The sequence below is a fragment of the Neodiprion fabricii genome, chromosome 4 (assembly GCF_021155785.1).
Source record: "Neodiprion fabricii isolate iyNeoFabr1 chromosome 4, iyNeoFabr1.1, whole genome shotgun sequence".
NCBI lineage: Eukaryota > Metazoa > Arthropoda > Insecta > Hymenoptera > Diprionidae > Neodiprion > Neodiprion fabricii.
In genome coordinates, this window is record NC_060242.1 from 11,924,022 (window position 1) to 11,941,931 (window position 17,910).

Genomic DNA, 17,910 nt, shown 5'->3' on the forward strand with positions numbered 1-17,910 from the left:
ATTCTAGTCTTTTCATAATTTTCCATATCTACATCGTCATTGTCGTTTTCAGACTCTATTACTAAAAGATGGATTATAGGTTTATCAGACTTGTTTCGGCTCAAATAAATGGGTACAATTTCACTGCGCTTTTTTTCTTCCGCACTATCTATACGATAAACGTTAATTGAAGGCCGATAAGCTTCTCAAATTTTGAAATGGTGTTTTTGTCTAGAGACATAGGAAACTTTATACCGTCATACCGTAGCACTGAGCTGAAATGTGGGTACGAGCTGGTCGCGTTAGTATGGTTGTTGTCGGCTGGGAACAGAGCTGCGGTGACCGACCAAAGAAAGCAGTAAGAGTCGTTGTTTCTGATGTTTACTACAGCCTTCTTATCACTGATATGCTTAGGTAACGGGGTGTATGTGAAGACACTGCCTCGTAGTGGCACGTACTTGTTGATATTCACAGTCAAATTGATTATTTCAGTCAGCGACCAGTCTGAATCCTTTTCCTGGAAATCTTCCACCTTTTTCAACAAACGCTCCGTCGCGTTTTCGATGAACCATTCGTTGATATCCGTTGTCTGGACGATGATTTCATTTCTCGTATTAAAAAATTTCATCTCTCCCACCGTGCGATCAACTTTTCTAAGTTCAAATTTACAAGCCAGGATAACGTTGGCTTTCAAGCTCCTGTCTTTCTTCAGAGCGTTTTTCAGCCTCGTCACAGCTAGTACCTTTGCGTCTTCTAGAAATCTCTCCACATCTTTATGCTTCAAATTGACGATGGATCCAGTTCAAATTCTACTCTCGAAAGTTGATTCCAAATCTTCCCACCGTACTCGATCGCTCCTTCGTCGGCTTCGTAATCCGTCACCCACTTTCTGCAATTGTTGAAATTTGACTGTCAACGATTTCAGAATTCCAATTGTAGTCAAAATTCTTGTCTTCTCCCCGATCGTTGAGGCGTTGTTGCGTAAGATTTTATTCAAAAGCCTGATATTTTGGCTTCCGAGTCGAATCCATTTTGCAATTTCTGCCGACGACGATTTTTCCGATAAAATCTTGAACGCCGATTCCATAACATCGATCAATCTCAAACACTTCGCGGATTCCATCTTGAGCCTTTTCCTCACGTATACTTGACAGCTTGTGACGTAATGATCGTTTGATGTGATGAGCGTCCTTTTTATAGGGCAGCTGTACGGATGCGCGCGCACCTTTTGGCATTCCAAGAGCGATAGTAACCAAACACCACAGATCCATGGCTTTGAATGTACCGCGACTATCGGTCGACCTTGGATATCAAACCGACATCCGAGTAAGTGAAAAACAATTCTCGGAACCATTAATTTTAGAATGTTACGTGGTTGATAACGTGGGAAAGGAATGTGAGGTGGTTGATGTTACACGTCAGCGATATCCGAGTGGATAAAAAACAATTCTCCGAACCATTAATTTTGGAATGTCGCGTGGTTGATAAGGTGGGAAATGAATGTGAGGTGGTTGATGTTACACATCAGCAGTCCTATCGTGGGAAAGGAATTCGGAGTGGTTCATGTTACACATCAGCAGTCCTATCGTGGGAGAAGAATGTGGGACGGTAAAAAAGTTTTCGCCCCCGCTGCGCCCTCGACCGTTGGCAGGCGAGCACTACAGACCTTCAGTCGGTAAGATTGTCGGTAAAACAGCACGATTTTGACCCTCGAACGATGAGAATTGCCGGCAAAGCAGTGCGATTTTCACCGTCGACCGATACAACTGTCGGTAAGGTTGCATGGTTTTGACCTCAAGTCGGTACGGCAGAGCACGTTTCATCTGACGAGAGTGGGGGTAACCTTCAAGGGTTTGCGTCTGGGGTGCGCGGAGCGGAAAAGGGTTTGAGTCTGGGGAGAATGTCGGTAAGTGTCGGTAACAGGAATCTGCGTGTAGAACTCTCATAGCTATACTAATTCTTAGCCACTTATACTCCAACATTCTCTAGTTTACATAATCTTGTTTTCAAATTTTGGCGTCCCTTACTCCGATTGGTCACCTGCCTTTGAAATCCATGACTTTCGAACATAGATCAAGATCACACGTGATCAACATAGATTTACGGATCGATTCCCGCTAACCTTCACTTCCGTCCGAAATGCTGAAATATTAACAACACCCAAGCATGTACTGGTCGTCATTTTTTGTGAGTAATCTTCTCAAATTCAACTGATCTCTTCCTCAATTCTAATTTCCACATTATTATTAAGTACTTTTTCCGACATAATTCATCTCTCACTAACGTATTTTTCCTCTATTTAACCATCCTTTAAAACCTGACACTTAACCTAAAACTGTCACTCAGACATGTTCTTGCAACTGTTTAATTTTTCACCTATATTGTACAACAACAAGTATTCGTATGAACATATTTCCATGCTTTAATCCAGAATTGTGTTTTGAAGCATCCTTTTTGTTAATTATTATAGAAATTTTTCCTGAGGATGGTCGGCAGGGCCCGGCCGAAACGTCGATTATTATTTTCACGTTTTTCAAATTATTAAACGTTCTTCTCCTGACCGGAATTTCGACTAAATTCATCTTCAATCTACCTCCTGGTCACGAACTTCTTTCATAATCCGTTAGTATTAAGTTGGCGATTAACGCCATTCTGTAGAGGACGATCGCGAGCCGCGCGTCGGGTCCTATTTTGTTTTTGGTTTTTTTTTTTTTTGTGTGCAAATTAGCGGTCACGATTAGTATAGCGACTAGCGCACGTAGGCCGTAGAGGTCTTCTGGATCCCTTCATTTTTTTTTATTAATTATTTCGTTTGCTCGTTCTTTTTTTTTTAAAGCTAAGCGTTTGCGTTTGTGATTGGGAAGACAAACTTTCGCAGTATTGTTAATATTTTATTTTTTTGTTGTATTATCGCTATTTTGAAATATATTGTCTAATTTTATTGCTGCTTTGTGAAATAACTTGTTGGCGTACGTGTGGCGTATCTCTCTCTACCCAAAAATTACCCCTCCCCTCTCCACGGTACTGAGCTACCGAGCATATGGTCACGGTATATCGTATTACCGACTTCGAAGCGTGTTGATCAGGCCAGGCGCCCAACTAATTTCGCGGTATTATTTCAGGTTCAGGGGACATCGTGGACGCTGAATTATTGTGCGCGTGGTAAGTTCTCGGTCATCTTCTCCGAGTGACCGAGGAGCGGGAAAAATCCACGTCACAACATATATATATATATATTAGGGTGCTTTTTTTTGGACTATTTTTTTTTTTCGGTCCCATCGTGAAATTTTTTTGGAAATACAACAAAAAAAATTCCCTGAAAGATTGAGCCCTTAATATTAAGTGCTCGCCCAAGGCATGTAAAGATTTCCCGCTTAAAATACACGTAAACTTCAATTTTTTTCTTCAAAACATTTACAGTTCAGAGGCATTCTATGGTGTAGTCTAGGACGTCAGTAGGTTTTCTTCGGAATGAAATGCTCTACAAAAGTGCTTGTTGCGGTGAAGTCGTAACTCACACCGGTGAAGTCGTACGGGCCACCCAAACCCAATTTTTTCATGAAATTCTTGTCTTTTTGCCCGTATCTCGTAAATAACAAGAGCTACAAAAAAAAAAAAATATACAACAATCAATAATTCTACAATTTAACTCAATAATTCATGAAAATTTCATACTTCCTCACCTTAAAAGCCCAATATCTCAATGAATATCGATGTTAGCAATTTGGTTCTCTGGAACTTTTTTGTAGGATATTAAATTTCCTACAAATTTGTTGTATATTTTTTCTGTAGCTCTTGTTATTTACGAGATACGGGCAAAAAGACAAGAATTTCATGAAAAAATTGGGTTTGGGTGGCCCGTACGACTTCGCCGGTGTGAGTCCCTACTCCTACTGACGTCCTAGACTACACCATAGAATGCCTCTGAACTGTAGATGTTTTAAAGAAAAAAATTGAAGTTTACGTGTATTTTGAGCGGGAAATCTTTACATGCCTTGGGCGAGCACTTAATATTAATATTAAGGGCTCAATCTTTCAGGGAATTTTTTTGTTGTATTTCCAACAAATCTTCACGATGGGACCAAAAAAAAAAAAATAATCCAAAAAAAAGCACCCTAATATATATATATGTAAGTTTGACACCTTATCAAACTTATTGTTAGTCTTCCAGTCCGATACATCATGGATCTGTTATGTACACAACTGAAGGAGACGTTGAGTATAATCAACACAGGCGCTCGTTAGCGGTCATACGGCATAGCTCAGTATAAAACTATACATAATCATTACGAGATACCGACGATTATGATTGATTCAGGTGCGGTGCTAAAGCTAATGTAATACTCATCTGTAATATGAGTTAATGTAATATTATTCAATTGTCAACGTCTTCTTATTAGTTATGTGTGTTTTAAATACAGTTATTTACTGCAACTTCACATATCGTGATTTCTCCACCTTGCCTCGAATTTATCAAGTCTGTGATTTCGACATATACATATACATATATATTAGTGTGGTCGTTATTTGGAGTCAAAATTAATTTTATCCCTTTCGCCCCCCAAATCGGTTCGAAATACGTAAAGAGTAACGCTGTAATTTCTTAAGATTTTTGAAAGAACACTTAACCCTTGACCTCAGGGGTTGAAGTTTTCCATTTAAAACGCATGGGGTTTTCCTGCGTTTGGAGTCACTATTTTACTGTGGGCCTCAATATGTTTGTAAAATCCTGAAATTTTCAGAAATTAGTTTACAAGCATGCTGCTACATGGAAAAAATTTTCTCAATTTGTGTCTTAATTTGCTTCCTCGTTTTTTTTTTATAAATGTATTTAAAATAGAATAATTTCCTACACGAGTTACAAATTCTTAAGTATTGTCTGCTTTTTTGCATCTGGATGTTTTTTTCGATATTCGCTTACCCATTCGCGAGCAGTCCTTGGCCTTCTCGCTCGACCACGACGCGACGCCAGAGGCATTCGTATTGTTTTTTCGCCGGTTTTTAGTCACGGTGCAATCTTATTATCGGTCGGAAAATAATTCATATTGACGCTGCTCTATAATTCACTCAATTATACAATATTTCGGTGCTATCTCAATTGATAGAGCTCTCGTATATTCGGCTTTCGAAATCGCACTATCTTGAACACGATAGTTAGCACTATTTTAAATACATTTGTAAAAAAAAAACGAGGAAGCAAATTGATAAAAAAAATTGAGAATTTTTTTTTTTTTTATTATTATTATTATTATGATAATGTTATACATTATTTTGAGGGCAGGCGTTTCGAAAATTTTTTCCATGTAGCAACATGCTTGTAAACTAATTTCTGAAAATTTCAGGATATTACAAACATATTAAGGCCCACAGTAAAATAGTGACTCCAAACGCAGGTAAACCCCATGTTGTTTTAAATAGAAAACTTCAACCCGTGTGGTCAACGGTTGAGCGTTCTTTCAAAAATCTTAAAAAATTACAGCATTACTTTTTACGTATTTCGAACCGATTTGGGGGGCGGAAGGGGTAAAATTAATTTTGACCCCAAATAACGACTACCCTAATATATATATATTGTAACGTTCTTGACGTTACGTTAATAAAATATGGATCCGCGAGTTTAATTATCAAGTCAAAAGAAATCAAGAGCGTAAATAAAATATTGTGAAAATGCTTTAATGCGTAATATGTGTTTCTCGTTTAAAGTCTGAAACAAGACTGTTTTTGCAATAATGTTGGTTGGCGCAGCAACCTTATTCTTTTTTAAAGACATAAGAGGTTTATAAACGTCCTTTATCTATGCTGACTACTAGATCATTAAAGAGGGGGCAAAACGGGTGATTTCACCCTTTGTAACACTACTCCCCCCCGAGGAAAAGAGTCGTCCCGACTCGGGAAAGATAAAACAATTATAAAGGTGATCTAGCAGTCAGTGCTCAAAGGTGAGTTGGAGCTGTGGCTCTGAAAATTTAAGAACTCCCTTTTTTACTATCTGGCATTTGCCCACAGTCTCAAAGTAAACCACAGAAAACCTTGAGCAGATAGTTGAGCGTTAAATAATTTCAAAAATTTATGTGCCTTGTTTTTTACAAAGGTAAGTGTTATCTAGTGTCATGTGGCTTCATGAATTTGAAGACAACAAAATCATCCGGATCGTCGTCGAAAAGAAAATTCATTCTTCTTCAGGGAAAATAGTCTGGTGAATCAAACACATGAGTTCGACGAGGCGGAAAACCATAAATGGAAGAACTCTGAGTCCTAGGCAACATAAAGGCTGATTCCCTCTGAGAACCGGCTCAGGAAACAGGGAAAAGGAATGGGTGACTGAATCCAAGGCTTCTTCAGAGACAGCACACCCTAGAGTTTGGAGGACAAATGTGAGTGGTGGTATAACAATTCAAATTCACTAAGTGAATTTGGGAGTTGGTGAATTTGGGAGAATACACGAATAAAATAAATTAAATATGTATTCAAAAGAAAAGAAACGATCTTATCTGAATCATTTCTGCGTCCTTCTTCAAAATAAGTCCACCTGTCATCTTCGGGCATCGGGGAAAGATTGGATGGGAAAAGGCTGTGTCAAGTAACCTGAAAAGTACTCACAAAAACTGACACTTAAGGTTAATAAAACGTGAAAATCAAGCAATCGCTCATCGACCTCGAAAAATAATCGTAGCTCTATTCACATTTCTGAAAGAAACCAAAGCCTGTCCGACACAAAACTAGATTCCAGAGAAGAAGTTTTTTGAAAGAAACAATCGAAGAAAACAAATTTCAAATTGATTAGCAACTCAGAAATGTTAACCCATTATCAAGCTTCCGTAGTAAGAAGAACCATGTCGAAAATTCACAACTTAATGAACGCGGGGATATTAGCCCAAACCTTTGACTTTGCTAATTTTAAAAACTCGTCAGAAGAACAATTAGAAAGCAAATTCCAGAATTCATGGAAAAAGTTTTCTTGTGGGTTTTTCGATTTTTGAATCTAAGAAGGAAAAATTGATCTTCTCTGTACGTCATGCTGCACCCGCAGGTAAATGAAAAACAAACACAAGAAACAACCCCTTATTTAAATAGAAATTTAAATTGATTTTTTTTTTTTTTTGAAAATTCCAGTCCTGAACATTTGCGAGGTGAAGTTGACCTCCTCGCAACTTTTCTGAAGGACAAACTTCCTGCACAGTTTGCAAAGATAGCCTTATCCTTATTGAAAAACCGACGGAAGGCTGCTCCGAATGTGAGGCCGTAAAGATTGAATTGAAAACCATCATTAAAACCGCATGCCACTTCCAAATTATTTAGTTTTTTTTTTTTTTTTTTAATGTTCAAATATTCTTGAAAATGCAAATAAAATAAAATTAAATTGAAAGGTTTAACTTTATCCGTGTGTCATTGCAAAACAGAAGCTAGAATAAACTTGATCGGCTGTAGATTCTGCATTGATAACCAAAACAGGAGCCGATAAAGAAGAAAAGGTTTGTTTTACTAGCCAATCTTCATGAACCTCATGAATAGTTCTGAGTAGCTTTAAAGAAATGCTCGATTCCTCCTCACGAGAACGGGAACTAACTCGAGCAAAAGAGATTTCTGGGGAAACTCGCAAATAAACAATCAAATCTACTCTGAGTTCAGACGAGCGAATGAGAAGATCGAAATTTTTCATCAATAAATGAGATTCGAAGTCGCGAAAATTACCTAACCTTCGACGAGCTTCCACACAACAATTGCTACTGAATATCGATCTTTCCATCACCTTGACAGGCAATGAAGTCGTCTGAAAATGTCTATCTAACATAACCATTTGAGCGAAATGCTGAAAATAATAGCAATAACGATCTGGGTTCTGATACATCAAATCTAAAAGATTAATTCCAGCTACATTTCGATATTCCTCAAGAGGTTCCAAAAGTGTACAGACCTGGCGATCTGCTAAAAACCTCTTAGTGAAAGTTGTTTTTCCGCATCCGATATTTCCTTCTATAATAATCGTAAGCGGTCGAGTTTTATTTAAACGAATTCCAAAAGGCAGATTCTTCTCACAATCGATGACCGACTGTAAAGAAGGTCAAGTCGATCACAGTCGTCAAGGGTGTTCGTTTGAAGATCTAACCTTGAAGGATGTTCCTGGTTTTGAAGACACTGTTCCAGGTTGATCTTTTTCAAATGGAGCAAGACGATTGTAAGATATGTGATGTACGAATGTGTACGAATGTGTGTATCTATAACGATAGTATAGAATGTGAGAAGGCAGGCAATAAAAGTAGTCGGTCCTGAACCGTAACAGAGCGTAGTCGTCTTTATTTACCTCTTTCTCGCATACACAATAACTGGCGACGAGGATAAAAGCATTGTTCTAGAAACTTCGTCGGCATATGACGAAATAAAACCAAATTAAAGTGTTGGAATGCTGATTGAAATGAAAGGGACTGCATGGATCCAGAATTCAACAAAAGTCCAATTGCAAAAGTTGTGTGAATTAAATAATATTGATGGTGAAGACGATAATATTAATGAGTTACGAAGAAAATTTCGAGAATTTGTGAAAGAAAAGACTGAGTGTGGCCAGCAAAAATTAATACGGATAGCAGATATAGTGGATAAAAAAACGTTCGAAATAGTTGATCTAGATAGTATAAATGAACAATTAAACAAAAGCATAATGGAACGTAATGAAAATTTGGATTTTGATATTACCAAAAATGATTGGGAAATGTTTTGTGATCGACTCGAGCAGTATTTTATTGCAAACAAAATAACAAATGCTGAAGAAAAAAGAGCAATTTTGTTGAGTAAAGTGAATGCAGAGACGTACGAAGAGATCGCAAAAATATGTAAGCCCGTTAAGCCTAACGACAAAACCTATGAAGAAATTATAACAAAGGTCAAAGATTATTTGAAACCGCCAGCATCATACCTTGTATATGTATAGATATGAATTCAGACTCAGGAAGCAATCAGACGGCGAGGGTATAAAAGAATACGTCACAGCGCTGAAGGTTATGACAGACAAATGTAAATTTACGAACGAAGACGAGCAAGTACTCGATCAAATGATTTGTGGCTTAAAAAGTAAAGCAATAACGGCGGAATTATTAAAACTAGAGAAACCCGATCTGGAAACAGCATTAAAAAAGCTATGGCATCAGAGGCAGCTAGTAAAGGCGCAGAAAAATTGCAAGAAACAAATGCGGAAATTCAAGAGGTACACATGCTAAGTCGTGGAAAGTTTTGGCGAAAGCAACATGAGAGAGATCGTAGACAAGGACAACGTACATGGACTAGAAGGGGAAGAACATTCGGCCGGCGAGCACAACAAATACCGGGAGGCTCTGCTTGTTACCGTTGCGGGGATTCAAGACACTTCGTGAAGGATTGTATGTATAGGGAAAATGTAGTATGCCATACGTGCGGTGATAAAGGTCACACTACTAGAGTTTGTACGCATAGAGCTGAAAAAAAAGATGCAGAACAAAAGCCGCGAGTAGGTTACGTAAGTGAATGTGGTAGTAGTAGTAGCTCCGATGGTGAAATGTCGCGAGAGTTGAGCCACATGTATATTGATAATAAAAGAAGTCTGTACAGTCTGTATGTACCCGGAAAAACTAGAGTCGAGTCTCAATATGTAACGGTCGAAATAAATAAATCTAAAATTAAAATGGAAATAGATTCGGGCGCGGAACCAGCTATAATTCCAAAAGAAATTATAAAGAAATGTTTTCCGAAAGAAACAATGTATGAGCCAGATATAGAATTTAGGAACCATGATAATACAGTCAATAAGCCTGCAGGAATGTTCAAAGGTGTAACTGTGAGTCTGAACAATAAGATAATTAAAGCTGATTTACATGTAACTGAATCGTCCGGGCCGCCGATAATAGGCAGAGCGTGGCTCAAAGCACTAGGATTATGGCCATTAGTTAAAGACCTAGATCTGCATATAGTTAAAAATAAAATTGATGGTAATGACAGGCTGAATAAAATCTTAGAAAAACATGCTAAATTTTTTGAAAATTCTAAAGGATCGTTCAATAGGGCCAAGATCAGGTTAGAATTAAAGGAGGATGCTAAACCGATATATGAGTTAGCGCGATCTGTACCTTTCGCTTTAAAGGATAAAATAGAGAAAGAATTAGATAGATTGGTAGAAGAGAAAATATTGGAACCAGTAGAAATGAGCGAATGGGCTACCCCGATCGTGCCGATACTAAAACCGAATGGAGATATTCGACTTTGTGGAGCTTTCAATGTAACTATTAACCCTTTATTAAAAACAGTTCGCTTTGCACCACCGAACTTCGATCACGTTATGGCTCGATTAATAACAAAAAATATTAATAATAAAAATAAGAAGCGGTATTCGAAAATTGACCTAAAAGAAGCTTTTTTACAAGTTTCCGTTGAGGAAAATTCGCAAAACTTATTAACTATCAATACTCATAAGGGCTTGTTTAAATGCTTGTATATGATGTACGGTATATCATCGGGACCTGGGTATTTTCAAAAGCAAATGGAGGAAGTTTTGAAAAATATAAATGGAGTCGCGGTGGTAGCAGACGACGTAGTGGTAACGGGAAGTGATGATGAGGAACATTTGCAAAATTTAGATATAGTATTAACGAGTTTAGAAGAATGCGGTTTGAAAGGACGAGTAAACAAATGCGAATTTTTCAAAGATGAAGTTAATTATTTAGGATATAAGTTACGGGATGACACTATTACAGTAAATGAAGAAAAGTATAGAGCAATAGTTGATATGAAAGAACCGGAAAATCACAAAGAATTACAGTTCTTATTAGGTGAAATCAATTATTATGGCAGGTTATTTAAAGATCGTGCTAAAATTCTAGCACCATTATATAATTGCAGTAATTCGAGAATTTTTGAGTGGGATCAAAATTGCAAAGAAGCGTTTAAAAGAGCGAAAATAGAATTGAAAAGCGTGCTTGTAAACTACAATCCATCTTTACCATTAAAATTAACATGTGATGCGTCCCCAAAAGGGCTGGGTGCGTATATCAGCCACTCTTATGAAGACGGCGATAGACCAATAGCGTTTGCATCAACGAGGTTGACAGCCGCGCAAGAAAATTACTCGCAAATTGATGAAGAATCAGCTGCGATAATATTTGGAGTAACTAAGTTTTATGATTATTTATTCAGACGTAAATTTCTTTTAAAAACGGATAGTAAACCGTTATCTAGGATCTTTTCTCCTGAAAAGGGTATACCAAAAATGGCTACGAGTAGATTGCAAAATTGGAGTTACTTTCTATCGGCATTTCATTATGGAATAGAGTACATTAGTACAAGAGATAATATTGTGGCTGATACTTTATCGAGATTACCGATAAATTATGTAGAAAATAATGATGTTTCAGAAACTGAAGGCCGATTTACGTATTTACACTATGTATATTCAACAAACATGACATGTTTAAACTTCAAAGCAGTAGCACGCGAAACTACTGAAAACGAGACTCTATCCATCGTGAAGCGGATGGTAATAGAAGGATGGCCTGACTGTAGTCTTAAAAGTTGGCCTAATGAGTTGCAACCATATGCACTGCGTAAAGACGAAATTCACGTCAAGAAAGAATGTTTAATGTGGGGACAGAGAGTTATCGTCCCACCTAAATTAAGAGAAAAGGTAATCGAAAAATTGCACGAAAGTCACTTTGAGATAGTTAAAATGAAGAGTTTGGCAAGGTCGGTGGTTTGGTGGCCTAATATAGATAAAAATTTAGAAGATAAATCTAAATATTGCAAATGGTGTGTTGAATCTAAAGACAATCCAATTAGAATGGAATTAACTCCATGGCCATGGCCAAGCCAACCTTGGCAAAGACTTCATGCAGACTTTGCGGGGCCATATTTGGGGCAAACTTACCTTTTAGTCATCGATGCCTATTCTAAGTGGCCTGAAATTTTCATTATGAAAAATATATCAGCAGAAGCAACGATAGAAAAATTCCGAGAAATGTTTACAACGCATGGGCTACCGAACCATATTGTAACTGATTCAGGAACGCAGTTTACGAGCGACGAATACAAAAAGTTTCTCAAGCAATTAGGAATAAAACAAGATTTTTCAGCGCCGAAACACCCAGCGACAAATGGAGCTGCGGAAAATCTTGTAAAAACATTTAAGCGTAAACTCGAAGCGATTGTACAAAGCTCGAAAGTAGATGTGAGAACTGCTATACAAATGTTTTTATTCTCATACAGAACAACAAAACATGCAACAACGAATGAAACTCCGGCCAACTTGTTGTTTAAAAGAGAACTGAAAACTCCTTTGTTATTATTACGGCCAGAAACAAGATATCACGTTAAATCAAAGCAATATATGCAAAAAAAGCACTTCAAAGGTAGTAGAAAAGAAAACTTTGAAGAAGGCGACGTAATAATGGCAAAGGATTTTCGAAAACATCACCCGAAAATGTCGGAAGCCAAAATTGTTAGGAAATCACCTCCAAGAAACTGTATAATAAAATTTAAGGAAGGAGGAGAGAAAGAGCACAAAAGACATTTCGATCAAATGCGACATTGGCGGGAGAGCGAAAATGATCAAAGTAAAATAGATGTTAGTACTAATGTGTGAGATGATGTAAGCAGCGAAAATTCGGCGATAGTTTTAAGAAAATCAACTGGATTAAAGCGAAATGTAACACCATACGATGCTACGCATTATTTGTAGAGGTATAATGTCTATCAACTTTGATAACTGAATAAAACGGGGAAGGGTGTAAGATATGTGATGTACGAATGTGTACGAATGTGTGTATCTATAACGATAGTATAGAATGTGAGAAGGCAGGCAATAAAGGTAGTCGGTCCTGAACCGTAACAGAGTGTAGTCGTCTTTATTTACCTCTTCCTCGCATACACAATAACGATCCAAGTGTACCACTTTCTGACGTGAATGAGATCTTCGGATTCTATAAACAACATCATTTATCCGGTTAACCACGAAGTAAGGGCCTTCCCAATTTCTTTGAAGTTTTGGACATCGTCCTTTCTGCCTTCGGGGTTGAAAGAGCCAGACGGAATCTCCAGGATTAAATTTTAAATCTCTGGCTCAAATATCATAGCGAGTTTTTAACTTATCTGAAGCCATAGAAATTCTACTCCTAGCAAAGTGATGAATTTCTTCTAAACGTTGTTGTAATAAAAAGGCATAATCTGTTTGATGCTGTCTTTGCACAGGAACAGGGCCTTTCTCTAAATCTGACGGAAGTCGAAGATTTCTTCCAGTAAGCATGAGGGCTGGCGTCTGCTTCGTCGTCTCATGAATCGCAGATCTATAGGATAAGAGGAAGAAAGGGATCCAGGAGTCACAATCTCTCTGATTCTGCTCTACGAAGGACGTCAAATATTGCAGCAAAGATCGATTCAGACGCTCTATCATGCCGTCAGATTGAGGATGCAGAAGAGTCGTTCGAGTTTTTCTAACCCCTAAAATCTGAGTAACTTCTTTCATTAAGGTTGACTCAAAATTTCGGCCTTGATCAGTATGAAGTTCTAGAGGAACTCCGTGTCTGCAAATAAACTCTTCAACGAATGCCTGTGCTATAGTGGAGGCTTCTTGATCAGCGAAAGGGACCACTTCAGGCCACTTAGTAAAATAATCAGCAATAACCAGAGCATATTTATTTCCAGAATGGGTTAAGGGAAGAGGTCCGAGAATATCCATCGCTATCCTCTCAAATGGAGCTCTCACGTTGTAAATTTGAAGAGAGCTTTGTCCTTTCGCTCGAGGTCCTTTCTATGCCGCGCAGATTCGGCATCTTCGGCACCATTCCTCAACGTCCGTCCGGCAACGGGGCCAAAAGTAAAAGTTGCGAATTCTGCCCAGAGGTTTATTTAAGGTGCCGCTGACCTGAATCTAAAAGTTGTAATCGATCGAAGCGCCCTCTGCGTAAGTTTCCTAGGTTCCAAACCATTCGAAGGTGGTACTCTCCACCGGGGAGTAGCGCAACACAATATTAGACAAAACGCGGTCGGTAAGAGGCCTGAATCTGAGTCGGTAACCATACCAACAGGATTGACCCGAATTTTGCATGCAAATAATGACGTCATGTGTGTAGCGATTGCATCACGACCGAACTGATTATTTTGATAGTTTTACGGTGAATATAGCAAATTCAATTTATTGTTCCGTGAAACACCCTTGAATATGGGACATTCTTTGACGAATCGGAGAGATTTAGATAAAAATCGACCGACACAATTATGATGTAGCTTAAAATTTTTTCACGGGTTCTATATCGAAAAAATAGGGATACGTATTCGAGGATTTTTTTATTTTACATATTTCGTAACATAGAGGGGATCGAAAATTTCATAATTTGGTGTTTTCTGGCATGGAGAACTCATTTTCAAAAAATCATAACGCCGGTTCTGTTTGAGCTGAAAAGTTCGTTTTTTCAACCCAAAGCTAATAAAATGAATTTTAATGCAACAATTGTTTCATTCACGATTAACCGAAATTTATATTGTTATAAATAATTAATATGTTTAAATCGATTTTTAGCAATTGCCTTCACCTCGTAGCGAGTTCTCAGCACGACCATCGTATTCTCCGTCAATTCAAAATATGTTATGGATAAAAAATTTGACGTAGAATACGATGGTTGTGCTAAGAACTCGCTACGAGGTTGGGGCAATTGTCAAAGATCGATTAAAACATATTAATTGTTTATAACAGTATAAATTTCGGAATAATCGTTAATGAAACAATTGTTGTAATGAAATTCATTTCATTAGCTTTGAGATGAAAAAAACGAACTTTCCAGCTCAAATAGAATTGGCGTTATGAATTTTTGAAAGTGAGTCTTCCAAGCCAAAAAATACCAAATTATCAAATTTTCGATCCTCTCTATTTTACGAAATATGTAAAATAAAAAATCCTCGAACACGTATCCCTATTTTTTTCGGTATAGAACTCGTCGAAAAAAATTTCAGCTGAATCAAAAATGTGTCGGTCACAAAGGTGTTTGGTTGTAAAAGAATGTCCCATATACATTAAAACGTATCGCGCAATATTAATTTTACACAGCACGAAGTATTTTCAAAATTATTTTATAAATATCACCATTCACCATTCGTAAATATTTGGAAATATGTTCGAAAATTACGATTGAAACAAAACGGGTACGAATCGTTGTGGTTTCGTTTTATGAAGTTACGCCATCGGTCGCCCCCCCCCCCCCCCCCCCCCCCCCGCCCAACTCCGCTTCTCCTTGTCGGCAAACTTGAATGGTCATGTTTATTTTCCGTCCGTGCATTACATTGTATTCGATTATTCGCTCAGTCTACGGATAGTGACTGTGCGCGAGAAGAAAAACTTTGTGTCGGCAGACGACTGTGCTCGACATTTTATATTTCCAAAATAAAGAGTATTTCTCATTCTTCTTCAGAGGTTTTCTATGAGGTACATACATGATTATCTCTGGTGAGTATTTATACATATATATATGTACATTATACAGTCGTATAAAACGTGCACCCCGACTTACGTTTTTTTCGACTTACGCCGTCAATGCCGGAACGACCCATAGCGTAACTTCGGGGTATTACTGTATCGGAATCATTCTGAAATTGTACATCGCTTGTTACACACATCTCTACTGACAATAATGAAATAATTTTATGTTCGAAGCTATTTTACTAGTGAACAGGGTTTCAAAAAATGATTATATATAATATTGTAACACTTTATTCATGTTACTATGGATATATGAAACAATTGTTTACATCGACGTTGAGGATTATTTTTATACCCTCTGAAATATTAAATGCAAGGAAACAGTATCTGAGATTCGAGGTACTATGAAGCTGCGGGTTGTGCGAAACAGTTCCTTCTCCCGGTTGATGGGAGTTTCTAACATCCTTTGCGAAGTAATGTAATTTGAACATAGTTCACCACTCCATGAAGATATCCTCGCGGCATGTGACATTGCGTCCGTCCAACGGTTACGACGAATTATCCTGTAAAATATAAGCGTGTTCATTTGGTTGTTTCGCTTTTTCAATGCAGAATCCATAACATGATGAGTACTTGTCGATAACAATATACTTTGGCAGAGAATTCGTGCCCTCCCCTCCTTATCATATAAAGACACATACAATTACATGGGTCCTCTTCTGTTCTCTTACAACCATGTGTCGGCGCCATCTTACTATACCCAAAAATGTTCAAAGTGAATGGTCGAATCTGATGAAATGGAATAATGTGATTAAAAATTTGCATGGTCTTGATTAATCCGAAAAGTTGAGATAATTCTTTTGAAATTAAGATATTCATTTTTTACGACTCACTCTAAATTTCACCGTGTTCAATATTTTACTACCGATAGCAGATATCTAACGTATGGTCATTCGGAATGAATATGAATGGGAAATTCCTCGTCAAACCCGACGGATTATTTGTAATCGGAAAGATTTTTTACAGAATGTATAAAATGGTAGAAGCCTCGCCAAAAAATGGTACCATTAAACAATTCGTTCGTTAATAACAATTACAATGTTCAATGTTTCCGGATAAACCAAAGTTTTCAACGAAAGCTTATCCTCTCTGCTCGCGAATGTGCTGTGAATCATTTTTCTACGTCAAATAGAACCGGAGATGAGATATTGATTCTTCAAGTTTACTGCGCGCTCATTTTGCAACAAAATTAAATGACTCGGCGCTTCCGGAAAAAAAATCGTAGAAATAGGTTTTGACTTTTTATGCTCATATATCACTTCGAAAAAGCTTTCATTGTTTTGGAAAATACGCGGCCATTTTTTGTCAGGATGATATTTCGGACTCAAGAACCTAAATTTTGTCCCAACTGACGTTTTATGGTTTATATGATGAAATAATAACAGTCGTATTATTTATTTTCCTCAGGATTTGAAATTTCTCGCATATTTGCATCGTACTTAGGGTATATGTCAACACGTGTAAATTTCACCAATTATCTGGAAAAAATATCACCGTACGATTATAATTGAACCCTCCGAGCATTCGAATCTAGGCTCCGATAAAATTCTTGTTCTGCACACTCCTAACGAAAAATCAAAATGATTATATATCAAGAAAACAGAGGAAAAAAACTTTGCAACACGTATACAATTTGGTTACTGAATATCTTAAAAAATGTATAACAAATCATTTGAACATTCACAAGAAATTACCGGCAAACCGCTGATGCGCCAGTAATCGATCTGAATCTCCGTAGGTCGTAATTTCAATCGAGAGTGGGTGTCGTTCTAGCTGACAGTCGTATGACAGGCTCGATAAACATATTTCCCATCAGGATGTTTAGAGATTCTAATGTCTTTATGCCATTATTCATGTAATCATTTCCTGGAATTCTTGTAACGCGTCGCGGCATGCTCACAGGAATGTGTAATGGCTATGTACTTAAATAACATAAAATGGTTCTAATTTAAATAATATTCTGATCACCTCCAATAATTCACAAACGAATATCACGCACAGTACTACAAATTCAGCAACAGAGGCGGGTGAAATATTTTAAATACCTCACAACTAAATACATATGATAGATATATTCGAAAGCTTGATTGTATGGAAAACTCAAAATTATACTAGTATGGAATTTTGTATTCTAACGATTACCTGCACCACAATAAATGTACAACACAAATTACGTCACAGGAGATTCGTCACGAAGAATTTTTATCTGTCACACGACTGCCCGCTAGAACGATATAACCCTATCTCTCGATTGAAATTACGGACAACTGTGAGTAACTGTGATTTGTACATTCATCAGAAACGTGGTACGAGGAAACAAAACTGAAATATTATTTATTTGGCTTGGTCCTTTGCCTTACTTGCAGCCCTGTTTACTTTTTCCTGACGAGCGTCTAAAATGTACTGTGGTTCTCTGATCTCCATATTTCTTAGCAGGCGGCTGTCAA

The 17,910-nt window shown here is 37.5% G+C and overlaps 1 protein-coding gene across 1 annotated transcript; it reads left to right on the forward strand.

Annotated features, from left to right (window-relative positions):
* Window positions 1–9,112: 9,112 nt before the first annotated feature.
* LOC124180635 (uncharacterized protein K02A2.6-like) lies at window positions 9,113–12,228 on the forward strand. Its single transcript, XM_046566385.1, has 4 exons — window positions 9,113–10,222; window positions 10,481–10,772; window positions 11,424–12,157; window positions 12,202–12,228. Exons 1-4 carry the CDS (start codon window positions 9,113–9,115, stop codon window positions 12,226–12,228), a joined length of 2,163 nt encoding a protein of 720 aa, XP_046422341.1.
* The last annotated feature ends 5,682 nt before the right edge of the window (window positions 12,229–17,910 follow it).